Source organism: Condylura cristata, unplaced genomic scaffold (genome assembly GCF_000260355.1).
Source record: "Condylura cristata isolate star-nosed mole 26May11 unplaced genomic scaffold, ConCri1.0 scaffold00005, whole genome shotgun sequence".
Taxonomy (NCBI): Eukaryota; Metazoa; Chordata; class Mammalia; order Eulipotyphla; family Talpidae; genus Condylura; species Condylura cristata.
The window spans coordinates 51,126,491-51,145,833 of NW_004567106.1; the positions used below are offsets into that span (position 1 = coordinate 51,126,491).

The window sequence follows — 19,343 nt, forward strand, 5'->3', positions numbered from 1 at the left end:
TTTTCAATCAGTGTTTTTGTGTCTTTTGGGTAGATACCTAGGAGTGGGATTGCTGGGTCGTAGGGAAGCTCCATGTTTAGCAGTTTGAGGAAGAGAGGTTGTGCATTTTTAACCTCATAGCGCTGATAAAGAAGATAAGGTAGTAGGTGGCATAAGTGAGGGATCTTCATTGCTTAAACTGATGTTTAAGTTTTATAACTATACATTTATGTAACAAAACTAACTTCTCTTAATGAAATTATTCTAGGAAAATAAGTTTATTGTCAATCTGAAAGCATCTCCAATTGCTTTAACTGCTAACAGTGATTTGAAAATGAGGTGTCTTTATTGTTAGCATCTTTATTTTTAATTAGAATAGCAGGAGAATATATCATTGTCATGACCTCATTCCTCTCTTTTACTTGCTGAATCTCTGTGATACTTTCAGAATGGTCTCACTCCTATTTCTGGACATATGGGGAAGATGAAAGTATGTGTTTGGAAAGGTGGAAAAGAACACTTTCTTCAGGTATTTGCAGACTGTGCCGCAAGGAGTCTAATGGAGATTAAGTTGGGTTCACAGATGAATTGGTGGTGGGAATTTTATGGGGACTACACAATAATGTAAAAGATATAAATAAAAGAAATGTGAATGATTAAAACAAAATTAGCCCTTCGGGCAGGCCTGTGGGAGTTTAAAAGCATGTGGAGGGGGGCGGGGGGGTACTATCTACATAAGCTTTCTAGCACAAGCTGCAAGAGCCATTTCCCAAATTGCTGCTTTCCTCAGAGTTGATCTCCTGGTCTTCCTCCAGGGTCCCTTCTCTGAGGTTTGACTACCAAAGCTGAGAGAAAGGTGATGTTATCCCCTACCCCTTCCCTCTCACTCCCCTCCCAGTGCCTGCATAGCTGTTCTCTAACCCTTCCATCCTAACCAGTCTCACACTATCTCTGGAATGTCTTCTATATTAAATGTGTGTGTGTGTGTGTGTGTGTGTGTGTAATTCTATTCTGCCTGCTAGTACCTGGCCCTGTCACTTTCAGGTGCTCTAAGATATTCTTAGCTCCCAACATGCCCTGTCCTGCCATTGCCCTTGCCTGTGGTGTTCCCTGTCCTGAATGTAGTTCTTCCTCTTTGTAGGATTAGATGTTGCTCATCCTTTTGATCTCTTCTCAAGCACTGCTGTTCAAAAGAGCTTCCTCAGCCTCCCTGACAGTTCAGATCTTGTCTCTATACAGCTCTCCAAAAGTCACCTACTTTTAGAGGTGCTACAGGAGGCTCTAGGAGCATGTAGTCCTTTTCTTTGAAGCAGAAATAATCCAGGGAATTTCTGTGGAAGACTCAAGAGTTTATCCCATACATTCATAGCTGTCTTGCCCCAGTAGCACTGTAGAGCACCTGTTAGATCCTGAGTGTTTGGGGTAACTTCTCATTGACTAGCTGTGTGACCAGGAGCAGATCTTTTCTGCTATGGATACTAAGGCCAAAAAGGACACACTCTCTCTCTCTCTAAAAAATTTGATTCCTTAAAGAAGAAGAAGAAAAATGTCCTCCAACATTAAATTGTTTGTCATTTCACAAACTGGTAATGGACACATGGCAAAGGTGAGGTTTAGTTAGTGCTGCACAGACTTTTATCACCATTAAGCAGTAAGCTGGACAGTATGACTTTAAAAATAATTAGCCATGTAGACCAGCTGGATCTAAATATGTCCCTAGAGTCATGTGGCAATTTTTTCTGGAAAAAAGGAAGGGTCCTTTTATTATGCCCATTTAAACTCAGTTAGTTTCAATTACAGAGTGACATGCATAGTGACAACACAACTTGGTGACGGTTACAAAAGGGTATCATTGAAAGAAGCCTTTTATTTGCCTGGCTTGAACTCTTATTCAGGTACTAGCTGGTAATGAATTTAGTCACTGATGTGATATTTAAAATATAGAAAATTTAGTCACTGATGATTTGCAAACGTGTTGCTGCAAAGCCAATTGATCTTTTTCATTCTTACATGAATCGTTGGGTAAAAGAGCTTACACTGCTTTCTCATGTCCTGCCTGTGCACTTCCTCCCCTTCTGCTCATTAGGTCATCTCTCAGCAAGTTTCCAAGGATTATTATTTAAAATAGTAAAAGAATAAAATGGTTTGCTGTAAAAAAGGCCATGCATGGTACAGCCTCCCACCCGCACCTCACACATAATAAAGAGCACAGGCCGCAGCGCCAGACAGACTGGGATTCAGATCTGCTCTACCATTTATTAATGTTTGGATGTTAAGCAAGTTCCATAACCTCTCAAAAGTATAGTTTTCATCTCTAAAATGCTCATGTATTGCATTTCCTAAGGTTTTCTTAAGATTACAGTGAGATAAGTGTTCACCTCTATTCCTGGAATTCAGTAAATGTTTGACTTTGCTATTCTTACTTAGGATAATATGAAATATTATTTTCATCATAATTCCTATCTTTAACATATTTTTTGTTTGCTGCAAAATACATCTTTTGGGGCCAGGCATATTTTCTAAGCTCTTACTCATGGATTGCACTTATAGCTGTTGTATATGAGAATGACCATGGCTAGAAAGACTCATGAATTTTTGTGTCTTCAAATACCTATACACTGTGATAGAGTTGTATTCTGATGCTTTTCATGAAAAATTAAAAAAAAAAAAAAAGGAATACCAAGTACGTTATGTATGCACATTAAGTCACCATAAAGTACTTGGTGTCATCATTAACTAAACAATGTGATACTCATTAAATTTGTTTGAAAGTTAGATCAACAGGAATGAATGGTAAGTGGAATTAAAAGTGCAATTTATTGCATTTTTGAGGTTTTTAATAAATGTAATAATAGAACCATGTTTCTTTTTCTTTAACAGATGGGCTTAGGTCATGAGCAAGGATTTGGAGCCCCCTGTTTAAAATGCAAAGAAAAATGTGAAGGATTTGAACTGCACTTCTGGAGGTAATGTTTTAAAAACTAGAAATTTCTACTCTGTGGCAGTGGTTGCTCAGACAGTGGAAATTTCTTACAGTTATTTGGCATGGTTGTAAGTTGTAGATATGTTATATTTTCTTCTAAGCAATAATTCCTGTCATTAAACCTGACAGAGCTAACTGGACCATAGTAACTATTTTTAGAAATGCTTGATTTATTTGCTGTGTTTTCCAGATTTACTCTGAGTCTTGAGTACTGAATTTGTCTCTTCTATGAGTAGCAAATAAGATTGTGGTAATTTTCTAGGACCGTTTATTAATTTAATTATTATTCTTTAAAAACAGTAACTACAGCTCTTAATTTGTAGGCAGTTAAATTTTTTCAGGGATTTCTTAAATTATAAGGTATTAATACCTCATCTTTTACTACCAGGGAACTTTATGTTACATTTTAGAGAAAGGTAAAGTCGCTAGGCACGACATTGTTTTCAGCTACTAATGTGTGGTCTAGTGAGCTCAGTGTACTTTGTAGAGAACTGCACTGCCCTCTGCTGGGCATGGCTTTTACTTTACAACCTCAAAAGACTTTAATTTGACTGGAGTATTTGCCAAAACTGCTAATGAGATGTTTAAAACTCATTCTTAAGTGGTAGCATCTTTTCTCTGAAAATGAAACTTAGTTTATAGTAATTCTTGTTTTATATATGTTACCTATATATTGTAATTTATTTGTAATGTGGTATTTTCAAATAAAACTATCAGAAGAGAGCAGATTGCTGGGGCGGTAATTTTTTTTTTCAACCATATCTAGAAAGCTTGAGACAAGATGGGCCTTTGACCTTCAGGGTGAATAAGTTTCCAGTTTCAAGTAAAAGACTCTAGGCTGACTGTCCTGAATGCAACAAAGATTCTAGTTCTGTACTAGGGCCATAGAACTGCTAAAGACTGAAATGAAAATATATATATTTTATTTTAATGTTTCCACACAGTTATTTAATTACCTGAGTATTGTCTGAAAATTTTTAAAAGCTGTGAAAAACTAGGACTTTGGGGCAATCTCTAATATATCTCAGGTTTATATAGTCCCCAAATTGTATTACTTAATAGTTCTGTCTTTTTCCTGACATAAGCCCAAAGATATTTTTCTCTCAGAATTCTTATGATATTCTTTTTTTTTTTTTTTCAACCTCAACTAGAAAGCTTGAGACAGATGAGCCTTTGACCTTCAGATTCGCCAGTTTTCAGTTTGAAGTGAAAGACTTTAGGCTGGCTGTCCTGAATGCAACCAAGATTCTAGTTCCGTTCTAACACCACAGAACTGCTAAGACTGAAATGAAAGTAGGGTTCCAGGACCCTACTGTTTTCTCCTCCATATCCTTGGTGTCCCTCAACTTCTGAGACCCACAGGGCTTCATGGCTCTATTACGGAAAAGAGCTAAGTTGTTCTCCACCTATCATCAGCCTGGTCTTCCATACAACCACAGGAAATGTCTTTTGAAAATAGATACTATAATGTAATTTCTGATATTTTGAGAACCTTTAGTGCTTTCCTACTGAACTTAATCTTTTCAAAAAAAATCTTGATCTTTAATGTTAAACATCATCTTCTGGCCTTACCTTGCTTGTACCTCATCTCCTACCTTCCTTCCAAGTTCCTTGTGCTCCAACTGCCAAACACATGCTGCTCCTTGAAATTCCTGTACTCAGTCTATAATGCCATCTTTCACTGTTTCCACATACCTCCAAGTCAATTTAAGGATCACTTCCCCCCACACACACATATCTGTATATTTGCAGGAAGTCAGGAAATACATACTCAGACTTCACTCACTGCTGGGAACAAGATAACCCAACAGCCCACTGCTGTAATTCTGTGGGGTCAGCCTCTCCAAGCACAGCACAGCACAGCACAGAGCACTGAGGTGTCGAATGGATCTGGAGAGTGAATGGAAGAGGCCTACAAGCATGACAGCCTGTTCAAGATGTGACACAATAGTTATAAAAAACTAACATTTGGGCCCTCCCAGGTGGTGCAATGGGTTAGGACGCAGCAGTGCAAGCGAGCCCTATCTGCTTCATTGCGAGTTTGATCCCCGGCCTGGAGGTGATGTACATGATGCAGCAGACCTCTCCTGACCTGCCCGCGGCTCCCCTTAGCAGTGTATTTCATCAATATGCCTATTTTGCTCCCCACTCTGTCTCTGGTGAATCCTCTCACCGCCCCTGCACCTCAGGTTGTACCCCAGTTCTGTATGCATAAATAAATCTTTTAAAAAAATCAGTTACTAAAATTAATTCTTACACTTATGGAAGAATAGGGTGGCACTTATAACTTAGCTAGCCAAACGATTTGTTTGACCCTGTGAGTTATATAGTTCCTTTCTCACAAACCAATAAGTGCTAGTTATAGTTTTCCGTTGCTGCATAATAAATTATTACAAATTTAACAGGTTAACACAACACCTTTTAATTAACTCAACACCCCTTTATTCTTTAGGTCAGAAGTCTGGGTAGGTTTAGCTGGATTTATATTCAGGATCTCAAAAGTTTGAAATCCAAGGTTATTCAGATTGGTCAGTAATTTGTAAACTAGGGAAGAATTTGCTTCCAAGCTGATTCCTAGAAATCATTTCTTTGTGGCTGTAGGCCTGTTTCCTTGTTGGCTGTCTGCCTGTAACTGTTGTTAGCTTCTAGAAGCCACTCATATTCCGTGGCCTGTGGCCATCTCCATTTTCAAAGCCCCCAACTGCTTTGAATCTTTTTTGTACCTCAGATACGTATGCCTTCTGCTTCTACACCCAGAGAAAACTCAATCCTTTTTAAGAATTCATGTGATTAGATTAGGCACACCTGAATAATCAATCACTCCTTTGCCATATAAACTAACACAGTTTTGGGAATAACACTAGAGGGCAAAGATCATAGGGACCATCTTAAAATTCTGCCAACTAGAATATTTTATGTATTTGATTGTACCTAATCCCTATACTATCTTTGAGATATAACATGGCAGCCCCTTTTTTTTGTATGAGAACTCACAATTTAGGAAAGTCAAGAAATTTACCAAAGGCAGAACTTAATAGAGCTGAATTTAAACCCCAGTTCCAAACTTTTACTTTTTATAGGTCAGTACAGAAACTTGAACCCATGTTTGCATTCATGACAATGAACCTTAGACTATACAAGGCTGTCTTCTCTTAAGGGTGGTGCTTTTATGACAGATGTCTTTGGAAATGTGGTCCTTTAAATATGAGCTCTCCTTTTACTCAGTATGCTAACGTGTGCAAGACCAAAGAAAAACAAAAGGTTGAGGATTCCTGATGCTCCCACAGAAAAGCAACTGCTTTCTGGGCACACTATCAAGTAATAATGAGAGATAGTAAATATTTATGAAATACAAGATAAAAAGCCAAGATTTAAGGGAATTTATAGTCAATTATTTCATAATGAATGTATGGTAATATTGTTGGAACCATTGATCAATTATCATATAAATAATTGAGTTATTCTTTTGTTTTAGCTTTGATAACACCTAATAAAGCTGTCACATTTTATAAGAAAAGTGCTACTTAAAAATACGTCCTATATCTGTTCAGAGAACTTCTAATCGCCTAGAACTAGCCCAAAACTAAAAACTTCCTACTATAAATGAATTAATGCCTGTGCTTAATTTTGTAATAGAGACCCACAGTTAAGTCCATGTATCTAGACCCCTGTTTTAAAATGGCAAATTACAAGTCTGTTAAGAGATAGTTTTGCACAAAGGGGTGCCAGGACATTGCCTTTAAATCACTGTGTGTGCTGGCAACCTGGAAGCATTCCATTTGCTGTGGAGAGGTAAATTTTGCAAATTGTACAAATAATAATATAATATTTTTTTCTCTTTGGGAAGATTGAAATAGTTTCTAATTATTTGTGGCTTGAAACTGTTTCATGTGTAGTAAATTTTGATACCCTTTGGTTCTAACTCAAAAAGACTGTGAAGCTATATATTGTGTTATACATTATACAGTTTTGAGTTTAATGTATAATATATGTTTGGTTATAGTTGTTAGTTGTGCTAGACTTTTTTGTACAAAGAAGTTTTAGGCAGAGAACCCTATTTCCCCCACTCCTTGGAGCTTCCCAGTCTTTTAAATCTTTTAACAAGTATCATTACATCTTTAAAAAATAATAACATTAAAAACTAGTTTAGGGCCCTCCCTGGTGGCGCAGCGGGTTAAAGCACTGCACTGAGAAGCTAAAGCCACTTCCGCATGAGTTCGATTCCCGCCTGCCCCGGAGGTGACCACATGGCGTGGCAGACCTCTCCTGACCCGCCCGCTGCTCCCCTCAGCAGTGTACTTCGTCAATCTGCCTGTTCTGTTCCCCACTCTGTCTCTGGTGAAGCCTCTCGCCACCCCTGAGCCTCTGGCCTGTACCCTAGTTCTGTATGTACAAATAAATAAATCTTTAAAAAAAAAAAAAAACTAGTTTAAATAAATAAAAAAACTAGTTAAACAAATAAATAAATCTTTAAAAAAAAAAACTAGTTTAAATTAAATTCTGAATCTTCTTTCCCTCCTCCCCTGCCCGAACACCAAAATTTTATTAGCATGTCATGGAGAGTTTGGGATGAAATACTCTATCGGCCAGTTTAGAAGATTTAGAGATTTGGCAATTTGGCTGAATATGGAAAAACTCATCAATTGAACACTTAATATAGCATTCAGTCTATAGGTATCATCAAAGGTTATGTATGAATCATCAAAAGAAAGGTATTATACATACCTTACTATGCTCAAACAAGCTTTGTTTTTATTTTGGGCTGGCATAAAATACATTTTTAAGTCCTTCACTTTCATAGGGGCTAGAATCTGTATTATTTTAGACAGAAATTAAATTGGTTAATAAATGTCCCTCTTATTCTTAAGTCTTCTCTTGGATAATGAGAACAGTATTTCCCCAACAAAACTTTTTTAAAAAATACATTATAGTGTATTTTACAAATTGACTGTTGGACTGTAGGCACCTGTGATGGGTGTGAATGTTAACATGTATCTGAAGAAGTGGGATCCTATATGTAGCGTGCATTAAACCAATGCTATCTTTATTTTTTAAAAAAATGTAAAACAAATGTTTCTGAAAATAAAAACTTCCAATTTTAATATGGGAGATTAAAATATAAAACACTGTGATCTGAAACCCCAACAGGGGATTTAAGGCAAATTTTGTAAACTAGATAGATAGCAAGTAGCACAGATTTTCATAGCAGATAGCTCTTGGCACTGGCTTGGATTTTATAGTTTTCATTTTTGCATGGTGATTTTTAATTGTCACTTTTAATTGTAGAAATGGAACTCCAGCATAAGGAGCTCTTTACATCTGCAAGAGATGTGGTCATTCCAGCTGTTTCGGTGATGACAGCTCTGGTTGAGAGAACCATGCCATCCCTTTTGAGTCACATCCTGCCAAGTGCAGCTCACAGTGTTAGAGCAGATGCAGCTTAATGATGTATGTTGGTGATTTTTAAAGCCACAATAAATCAATCATGGATTCTTCCTATTTAGAAAACTAATAATTGAGCATCCTCTCATTTTCTCACAATCACTGTTGACATTGGCGTATTGTTTTAAGCTGATTTTACTAGCTTGCTAAAGAAAGGCATTTTCAGAGAGTGAAGGAGTAAACAGGAAAAATAAAGTTCATCAGAATGTGAATCTTCCAAGAATGGCCAAAACAAGAAAAAGCCTAGAGATATATATATTTAAGATTTATTTATTTATGTATACAGACCTGGGATACAGGAGCGATGAAAGGATTCACTAGAGTCAGAATGGGGAGCAGAACAGGCAGATCAACAAAGGACACTGCTGAGGGGAGCAGGGGGTGGGTCAGGAGAGTTCTGCTGAGCCATGTGGGTCACCTCAGGGGCGGGGATGAAACTTGCATTGAAGTGGCTGTCACTAGCTTGCAGTGCTGTGTCTTAATCTGTTGCGCCACCAAGGAGGGCCCAGACCTTTTTATATTTAACACTTTCTCAGCAAGCATAATTTTGTCAGCATGCAACACTTGTCATAAATTCATGTTTTAGAAAGCACTTACTCTCTTACTATTTACCTTTCAAATTCTAAAATCTGACTCTTATTTTGTGGTGTACATGGTGAATTGTGTTATCATATATGCTTATAACATTATTACTTCTTTAGTCAGTCACTTTGTTAATTATTAAGGCACATGCCTTAGTTCACAATTATTTTGGGATCTAGTTATCTATATTAAGATCTCAGTTCCCACCCTAGCTCTCTCCCCTCAAGAGGTATGATTTCAAACTTGATCCAAAGCCAGTATGGTGGTTTTTTGATAATTATATTGCTTTGTTGTCTCTGCCTGAGGAACAAAAAGTGAAGAACACACTGTAATGGGACAATACGCTCCTTTCCACTAGATGGGAGTATGAGATAACTAGATATGCAAGTCTTTTATAGCTGAGCTGCAGTATGCAAACTCTTCAGCAGATTCTTACCAAATATAGATTTCTGACCAGTGTGGGAAGGGGATAAGTTGCCTTCCCACTGCTCCTATCTCTGTCTGTCTCTCTTTTTAGAACTGTTCAAGTCAGATATATTTTTAGTTTGCATACTTGACCTTAAAAAATTGTAGAATACAAAACCTGTATTCTGTAATCATTATTTCACACTTTTTTTTTTCACACTTTACTGTGCTAATATATTAAATTTTTATTTCATCAGTCATAGCACTTGTGGATAACAGTTTAGTTTCTTCTCTGATGAATCCTTTGACTTCTATTTTTTTGATTTTCCTTACTGCTCTGATTTATACTGTCATACAAATTTGTATTGTCATATGACAATATGAGTGAAGTGGTGACATCAAGGTTGGTTTCTTGCTTCAGATTCTGAAGTGAATGCATAAGAATTCTAAGTATGATGTATAAGAAGGCTTGTGGATTTTTATTTCCCTCTCAGTTTCTATCTATAGCTGAAATTACTAACCAAATGTAATCAGAAGAGGTACTAAAAATCATTGCATGTTTTTTCTGTATCTAATGAGAACAAACATTGTTAGTTTCTGTTATCTTTATTTCCTTCCTTAAATGTTGTATTTTTCCTAACTTTCTGAGTTGAACAGTTAGATTATTTTTACTTTTTCTTCATTCTAATGTGAGCATTTAAATTATGAATCTCTTCCTAAGTATCTTTTAGCTAAGTTCCATGAAGTAACAGTGTTTTGTCCCCAAAATGTTTTTGTTTTAGTTTGTCATTGTTTGTATTATTTACTTTTTAAAGAAATATTTCTAGTTGCTTTTTTGCTATTGATTTCTAACATAATTGTGTTCTGTTCAGATAGTGTTAAGGATGATCACTCCTTGGGCAGTTCTTGAGATTTGCATTATGATATAGTATGTATTCATTTTTTTTGAAGTGTTTTAATTGCTTCCCAAAAGAAACAAATGTGTAATCTCTAGCCCTTGGGTGTAATATTTCTTGTGTCTATTATACCAGACTTGTAAATTGCATTATTTAAATTTATTTGTAATTCTTTTGTAAATCTCATTGTTATGATGGGTTTGTTGATGTTTCAAATTGTTACATCATAGTGTTTTTTAAATTTTTGCTGTGACACTAATATTAAGAAAAAAAGCATTAAAGTCTAACATCTAACATATTTTGCTGGAATTGGACTGGGCTTATCTTTTTTGGATCCTTATACTTTCATCATTTCTATGCCCTCACATTTAAGTATCTCTTGTAAATCTCTGTTGTGTTATATAGCTTAAAAGCCACTGACTTTTTAATTGGAGAATGAGTCCACATATTGCTATATTTGTATTAAGTCAATCATTGTAATTTGTACTTTCTGTATATCCTAATTATTTATTATTATTATTTTTTGCCTTTCTCACTGCCTTTACTTTGACAAATTCCACTTTCATGTTTTCATTTTAGTAGTCCAGAAATTATCTACAGTGTGTTTCTCTCTGGTTTTCTAGATCTTTTTTTTAACCTGCATACTTAGCAACCTCTAATGTAATATATATCTTTAATATCTCTGGAACAATGTAAGGATGATAGGATGACTTTTTAAAATATCAGATTTTCTCCTTTGATTTGTATGCCATCAGTACGTTTGTGTTCCAGATCTTTTTTTTTTTTTAAGAAATAGTTTACTGATACAAATATATAAAAATCAAGACTCCATTGCATCCTTGAGCGACTAAAGGGACATATCATCATATAAGTCCAGGAATTGACAATCTGGGCGCACACCACTGCACCCTGAAAAAGCAGGAAGACCCCAAGCACTGGCTTATATTCTAGTAACACAAAGTCTATCATTTGTTTCTGCCTCTGTCATCTTTCCTAGTTTCTATTTCTGTGCTGAACCCCTTCCTGAATCCTCACCTCTTCCCTCTACTTTTCTCTTAGGAGGTAAAGGTAACCTGTCACCTCATTTGTGTATGTATTATTCCTTAACTTCAGAATCAAGCTCAGTAGCACTAGACATGTGCCTCCCACATGTACTTTATACACTTGCCCCATTGCATAAGGCATTTTAAACTTATCAATAGTTCAGTTTCAGAGACTTCTCATTAAACTTTCCCCCTCATATCTGTTCCTCTTTTTTTATTTGCTCATTTGCTAGTTCCTCTTTTGTATTTACTACCTTAATAAATTTCATTTCTTCTGCTGACTTATTCAATCCTGAAACCTTTCTTTCTTTCTTTCGCCCTCACTATCTACCACAGAGTTTTGTAAGTTTTACATTCCAAGAAATCATAAATCTTTAATCCAAACTATAACACATCTTATATGCATCGTGATAATAACCATCCAAGAGGCAAATTCCATTTTTGAAATAGCCAAGGTTCTGATACTTAGGACCATGCCATCATGAGTCGGATGCACCACTGACTTGTTATGTGAACGGGTCTCCCTGTTTCCAGTGTGTCACCCCTAGTCTGTTGTCACATGGGAGGTATTACAACATTTGAAAAAAACGCTATAACATGTTATTCCATAACCTAAAAGACTTCAGTTCCTCCTGATTGCTCTTATAATAAAGGAAAAATTTCTGAATAACCTATAAATTCCTATATGATGCCTGCCTCTGGCCTTGTCACTATGACATTTATTTATTGCTCTAAGGGAGCAATTTCTTTCCTAACTGAGAAATATCACAAATATTTATTCTACTCAAAGTGTTGGTTGACACCTACTTCTGCTTTTCCCAAAAACACACACACACAAATTTATGCTTATGTTCTATGCATCCTATCACCATAAATGCAGTATGTGTGTGTGTGTGTGTGTGTGTGTGTTTAATATCTATTTTCTCAATAGGATATACATAGTGGTAAATAAAAATCTCTTTCCCAGGATATAATGGCCCACTTTTAAAAAACATTATGTTCTAGTAAATCGCTTGACACATGACATTCTTATTGTATATGCATGTATGCATGAGTGATTGATTATATTCTAGACTAGATTGGGGGAGGGGGTGTTATTCTTCAACTGTGAGTAGCACTGAGACAGAAACTATTTATCTTTTTCTACATAACAGAACACCTGGTAGATGGCCGCTGTTTGATGAAATAAAAGAAAGGAAGGGAAGGAAAAGATAAGGGGGAAAGAAAAGATTTGAAAAGAGGACAAGGAAGAAAATGACAGGGGTTATACCTAAGCCTGGATTCTAGTTCTTGTTCATAAAAAACTTATTAACTTCCCTACTTTTTGCTTTTTAAAAAGTTGTATAAAGGCTTTGAAATGTATTTATACAATAAAATGTAAACCATCCTTCTGAGATAAGTTTTGGTGGCAGTGGTGATGAATGGTGTGACCTAACTTTCAAACTCTAAAGCAAAGGTATATTTTTTATACTCTCGTTAAATTTATGAACAGCTATTTCGTGTACCACCCACATACACATAAATTACTTGCTTCCAGTAATAAAATAAAAATTATGGAGGCAATTTCTGAGTCTTCGCCACCAGGCAACAGAGCTGAGCTGTAGCCACAGTGTGTCTAAAGATGCAGAGGCACGGGGGTCACCGTGTCCTCAGCCCATTGCCTTCTCTGGCTTCCCAGAGAAGCAGCCTTCTGGGTGTCTTACTGGGTATCTCTGGGTGTCTCTGCTCCTGGGAGAATGTATATGAAAGTACTGTATAAACTATAAATGTATTAACATAATTTTTAATGATGAGGTATAATTAATCATTGCTTACTAATCTTCACAATTTTAGAAAAATATGTCGTAACTGCAAATGCGGCCAAGAAGAGCATGATGTCCTCTTGAGCAATGAAGAGGATCGAAAAGTGGGGAAACTTTTTGAAGACACCAAGTATACCACCTTGATTGCAAAGCTAAAATCAGATGGAATTCCCATGTATAAACGTAATGTAATGATATTGACCAATCCAGTTGCTGCCAAGAAGAATGTCGCCATCAACACAGTCACCTATGAATGGGCACCTCCTGTCCAGAATCAGGCATTGGTAAATAATAGTTGGGATGGGGGGTCACTATATTTAAGTTCCTGGATTATTTGTTTAGAGGAATGCCTTTAGTGACTTATCAACATTGGGTCTGCTATTTTTTTCTGGGGTTTCAACTACTTTGACTTTCAACTCCTATTACAGATTTCAAAAGTAAATTAAGATTCCTCATGGAATTTTATGAATATCTTGATATGGTACCAATTTAAAAGTACAATTCTTAGTAATTAGATACAAAACAGATGTTTTGTATAAACTTAGTACCTTTTATAGCCTTCACAAGGTTTTTTCATAGGATAATAAAGGATATCTACAGAATTTAATTTGTCATTTTATAGAACTGAAAAAATGTTCAGTACTATTATTTCTTTTACTATGTAAGGTGACAAAAATACAATTTTGTATCAAGTTCCTTCTGTTATAACAACCAGATGAGACACTTGGACATCTTTTAAGGTTAGTTATATCACTAAAGAGAATCTGTAATGATTATCGTTTTATAGTGATAAAAATACTGCTGATCTATTTTCATGCTGCCTAAAAATCTGTGTTCTCTTGCTATTGTACATATGTATATTTACTATAAGTAAACATTAGTAACCCAAATCTTTTTACAAACTGAAAAACTAACTTTTGATTTCATTGAGAAAAATATTTTTCTGTTTATAAAGCTAAGTAGATAGGTAATTTCTTGTACATCTCAAGCTATTTATATTATGAAGATTATTACTAAAGAATAAAACTGACTTTTTCTTTAGTCATTGCTTTTGACATGTGTTCTACACTACACCTATCTGATCACCAATGCACCACCTAATTAACATGGTCTCCTTGTGGCTCAGGCCAGGCAATACATGCAGATGCTACCCAAGGAGAAGCAGCCCGTGGCAGGCTCAGAGGGAGCACAGTACCGGAAGAAGCAGCTGGCAAAGCAGCTACCTGCACATGACCAGGACCCTTCCAAGTGCCATGAGTTATCTCCCAAAGAGGTGAAGGAGATGGAGCAGTTTGTGAAGAAATACAAGAGCGAGGCTCTGGGTGTAGGAGATGTCAAACTTCCCTGTGAGATGCACGCTCAGGGCCCCAATAAAATGTACCTCCCTGGTGGGGATCGAAGCACCACAGCAGCAGTGGGGGCCATGGAGGACAAATCAACTGAACACAAAAGAACTAAGTATGTAAGTAGAGTGACCAATTGGTGTTTTTGACAGTTGTTTTCTCTCTTTTTTTTTTTTTTTTTAAGATTTATTTATTTGTGCATACAGAACTGGGGTACAGGCCAGAGGCTCAGGGATGGTGAGAGGCTTCACCAGAGACAGAGTGGGGAGCAGAACAGGCAGATTGACGAAGTACACTGCTGAGGGGAGCAACGGGCGGGTCAGGAGAGGTCTGCCACGCCATGTGGTCACCTCCGGGGCAGGCGGGGATCGAACTCATGTGGAAGCTGCTTTAGATTCTCAGTGCTGTGTTTTAACCCGCTGCGCCACCAGGGAGGGCCCTGTTTTCTCTTTTTCTGAACCTCTCTGGAGTCATTCCTGTTTCCCCAAAGAAGCAGGTGAGGGAAATCAGTTGCATTAAAATTCAGCTGAAGCATAGAGAATCATCATGCTTTTGAAGCCTCTGTCTAAAGCCAAGTTTTCTGATTATCTGTTGCCAAGGATAATTGTGAGGTTTATGTATACATAGTAGTTGGCATTGGTATCATGCTGGAACACAACATAGTAATCTACAGGCTGTTTCTAAACATAATTTTAGTGTTAATTGTTTAACTATAAATAAGAATAATATAAGCTTATGTTAATTTACTTTTGCTTGTGAAAACATGCCTAAAATTCAAACTTAAATTTTTGTGGGTATATGGTCAATGATTAAAAAAACCTCTTGTAAATAGGAAAATTCAAATCTTTTTTCATGCCTTGATGATAGAAGAAATTTGACTAAAGAACAAAAATTAAAAAGTAAACTTACTGTAATATTCCTTGTAGATCTAGTCAGTATACCAACCAGTAAGACTTGTCCTCTGTTTAAAAAAGGAAAAATAGGACTTATAAGCTCAAAGTAATCATTTTTTGGGGAAAAAACCCTTAAAATTAAGGTGAAAATTCTATTAGCTTTTCTCATAACTAACTTTAATTCAGGGAACACTGCTATATATACAATGATATATATATATATATATATATATATATATATATAATGCTATATATTGGAAAGAATTATATATAGCACATATTATATAGCATATATAACACACATATATAGCATATATAGTATATATATATAACATTGTTATATATGGAAAAGAATTATATATATAGCACATATTATATAGCATATATATAGCATATATAGCACATATATATAGCATATAACACACACACACACACACACACGGGCAAGAATTAGTTTTAAATAACCTGGATAAAGCCAAGCGATTACATTTCACAGAAATATTAACACTTTGTTGTCTACATTGGCAAATTTCTAATTTCTAGAAATCATTTCTCTTGTAAATTGTTTGTCTAAATTCCCAAACTGGTGATTGACAGTCTTGTGATGACAAGATTGTTGTGTACGGCTTTCTTTCAGTCTTGCTACTGCTGCAAACTGAGTATGAAGGAAGGTGACCCAGCTGTCTATGCTGAAAGAGCCGGCTACGATAAACTATGGCACCCAGCTTGTTTCGTCTGCAACACTTGCCATGAACTCCTGGTCGACATGATTTATTTCTGGAAGAACGGGAAGCTATACTGTGGCAGACATTACTGTGACAGTGAGAAACCTCGGTGTGCTGGCTGTGATGAGGTGTGTTCTCTACGGGACACTGGCAGGCAGTCTCCATTTTGTACTCCTTAACATTCTAACCAGATCACCTTTAGTGAGACCACAGAATTAATTATCAGTTTTTTTATTTCTAACAAAGTTGAATGAAACATTCCATTTCATTCATTCTGTATTGACTAACAAAATACTTCGTAGTAACATAAAAGAGGAATTTCAAATACATTAAATAACATACCTGCAACCTTTAGATTACTACCAAACTTTAAACCCAAGTAGGTTGATCGATACACATAAAGATCAAAGTCCCTTACTGTCTGAAAAAATTTAGCTTCTTCATTGTTAGCCCCAAATAAAAACAACTTATTTTTATCTTCCCAGCTGATATTCAGCAATGAGTACACCCAGGCAGAAAACCAGAATTGGCATCTAAAACACTTCTGCTGTTTTGACTGTGACAGCATTCTAGCTGGGGAAATATACGTGATGGTCAATGACAAGCCCGTGTGCAAGCCCTGCTACGTGAAGAATCACGCTGTGGTAAGAAGCATGCTAGGGAGCAGGTGTCTCAGTCTGCTTTATGACTTGAACTTGGGTGTTGTTAGGCATCTAACAAATGAGAAACAAAGTATTACTCTTAAGTTGGAATGTTTTTCATTATAGAAATCAGATTCCATTTAAATCAAGTTCCCTAAGGACTGTTCATTTTCTTTGACTTTATTTGGGTGTTTGTGTCTGTTCATATTACCAAATCATTCACTGGGTCTTTTCATTTTGCAACCTGGAGGTGTATGATACTTCTTTTGTAAACATTCATTGATTTAGTATAACTTTTTTTTCTTTTATTATAACAAAATCTGACCTCCATATCTAGATTTATTTGCATGGGCCATGCATTCAGGTATTTAATGAGAGACCATATTTTTTGGTTGAATCAACCCTGTTTACAAAAGTTGCTATTGCATTATGGCTAAGAGATAGGTCACTAAGCTGTGAAGTTGTCTGAATTCTCTACATATCTTAAATATTCACTTATTATTGGATTCATAATGTGCAAATATTTCCTCATTCATTCAGATACCTTTTTGTTTTAATGACAGTAAAACACTTATTTCTGTTGTATTCAAAATAAGGTATTGATTATGCAAAGAGAATAACCCCATTCTCAGTGAAGACTGAGTAACATGAATTATGTATGAATTATGCATATGAATAACATGAATTATGCAACTACAGTCTCTATAATTAGAAGCCAAGTGTCTCTAAAAGCTATAGAAAATTGTAGGTCTAATATAGATACCTGTAATAAGGCCTCACTTCACACCCTAAACCAGTGTTCCCACTAAGTAACAGCCATATTCTAAGGTCTTTTCAAATCAGACCCCCCTCAACCAAACCAACCACCCTCATCTCAGTAACTCCTGATACATTAGGAGTCCAGGAGTGCTGAAATCAATTACTTTTATGCAATGCTGGACTATCTTGTTGGTTTTTAAAATCTTACGGTAGCTACATTTACTCAAAATACATGTAAACAAGAAGGCTATAAACTGTCTGTCTAGTGTTCTGTTTTTACTGTGGTAATACTGAAGGTTAATCATTCATTTTCATTTGTGTTCAGAAAAAAGAAAGTTTTGTTTGAGGGTGTGGATGACATATTTGCACATAATATGTATCTACATAGAATGGTATAGGAAATATATTAATATTTTACAATATAACATAAATTATGAATTAGAACAGAAGTTTGTTAACTACAAGTTTTATTTTTAGTGCAGACTACATCCTTAAACACAGTCTATTTGAGCTCTTCAGTATCTTGAACATAATTTCAGTTGTGGTACATCATTCATTCTGAAAGTACCACAATTTGTTTATTCATTCACCCATTGAAAGGCTTCTTAATTGCTTCCAAGCTTTGGCAGTTATGAATAAAGCTGTTTATAAAACATCCATGAACATGTTTAAGTGTGAACATAATTTTTTGGCTTCTTTGGGTGAATACCAAGGGGCATAATTATTAGATTGTATGAAAAGGTGTGTTTATTTTTGTAAGAAACTTCTGTAAATTTTGTATTCTTACCAGCAATGAATGAGAGTGTATGTTGTTCCCCATGGGAAACATGGGCACCCAAGGGCACTCTTTCATTAGACTAGGCCTCAAACACCATGAGGTGATCTTACAAACATCAAATCACCTGTTTGTTCTCACTTTACTCAGCCTATATACCCCTCCATTAGCATTTGTTGATTAAAAGATTAGCTGGAAAGCCACTTTTGGTAGTATATTTTTGAGGTTGTCAGTGGCAATTTCATTTACCATCTGAAGAAATGTATTGTGTTTGTTCTAACGTGAAAATATTACTGCCGTAGTTTGATTGTTCGTTTTTTTATTGTATGATGAACAGGTATGTCAAGGATGCCATAATGCCATCGATCCCGAAGTACAGAGGGTAACCTATAACAGCTTCAGCTGGCATGCATCCACAGAGTGTTTCCTGTGCTCCTGCTGCAGCAAGTGTCTCATTGGACAGAAGTTTATGCCAGTAGAGGGGATGGTTTTCTGTTCAGTAGAGTGTAAGAAGATGATGTCTTAGGAGAGAGCACCAAGCATATTGAACCGTAGCTATCCAAAGTGGTCTACATTTCTATTGTAAATGCAATTTGGAAAAAATAAATGGAAAAATAGAAACTGTAACGGAAACTAGGAAATTTTGTTCGCTGTCTTTCTTCACTGTTTTTTTCTGATCATTTTTTTAATGCCAACTTTTAAAACCTGCTCTAAGCATTTGATTTTAAAAACGGTAAAGAATTTTATCTTTCCTTAGCTTTCCAAGATGTAATATCTTTGAGTTGGAAGCTTGGTTTTAGTTAATCTCCACGTCCTTATCCCACTTGTATCAAACAGTATGTAAAATTCTTAAAAGTTACTATACTAACTGGAAAGATGAGCTTTTCTAGTTCTATATTCTTTTATCCCTTATGTATAAAATTAAAAGGGAATTAAACTTGTCCTAATGCCAAATCTTTACATTTATTTTCTCATTTTTTCTCTCTGAACTTTGTAATGATACACAGCTAATTCTCTTGACAGAGAAAATAGAAATGCAGCATAGTATGGAGAGATGTTATCATTTAATGCCTAT

General features: G+C 35.9%; 1 protein-coding gene across 1 annotated transcript in view; it reads left to right on the forward strand.

Annotated features, from left to right (window-relative positions):
* Nucleotides 1-18,895, forward strand: part of TES (testin LIM domain protein) — a 41,480-nt gene extending 22,585 nt beyond the window's left edge. Inside the window, exons 2-7 of the mRNA XM_012720701.1 lie at nt 2,860-2,945; nt 13,164-13,416; nt 14,259-14,594; nt 16,006-16,221; nt 16,579-16,737; nt 18,606-18,895. Of these exons, the coding sequence (XP_012576155.1) occupies nt 2,860-2,945; nt 13,164-13,416; nt 14,259-14,594; nt 16,006-16,221; nt 16,579-16,737; nt 18,606-18,794 (1,239 nt within the window). The 3' untranslated portion in view covers nt 18,795-18,895. The remainder of the gene's footprint in view (nt 1-2,859; nt 2,946-13,163; nt 13,417-14,258; nt 14,595-16,005; nt 16,222-16,578; nt 16,738-18,605) is intronic.
* Nucleotides 18,896-19,343: the final 448 nt, after the last annotated feature.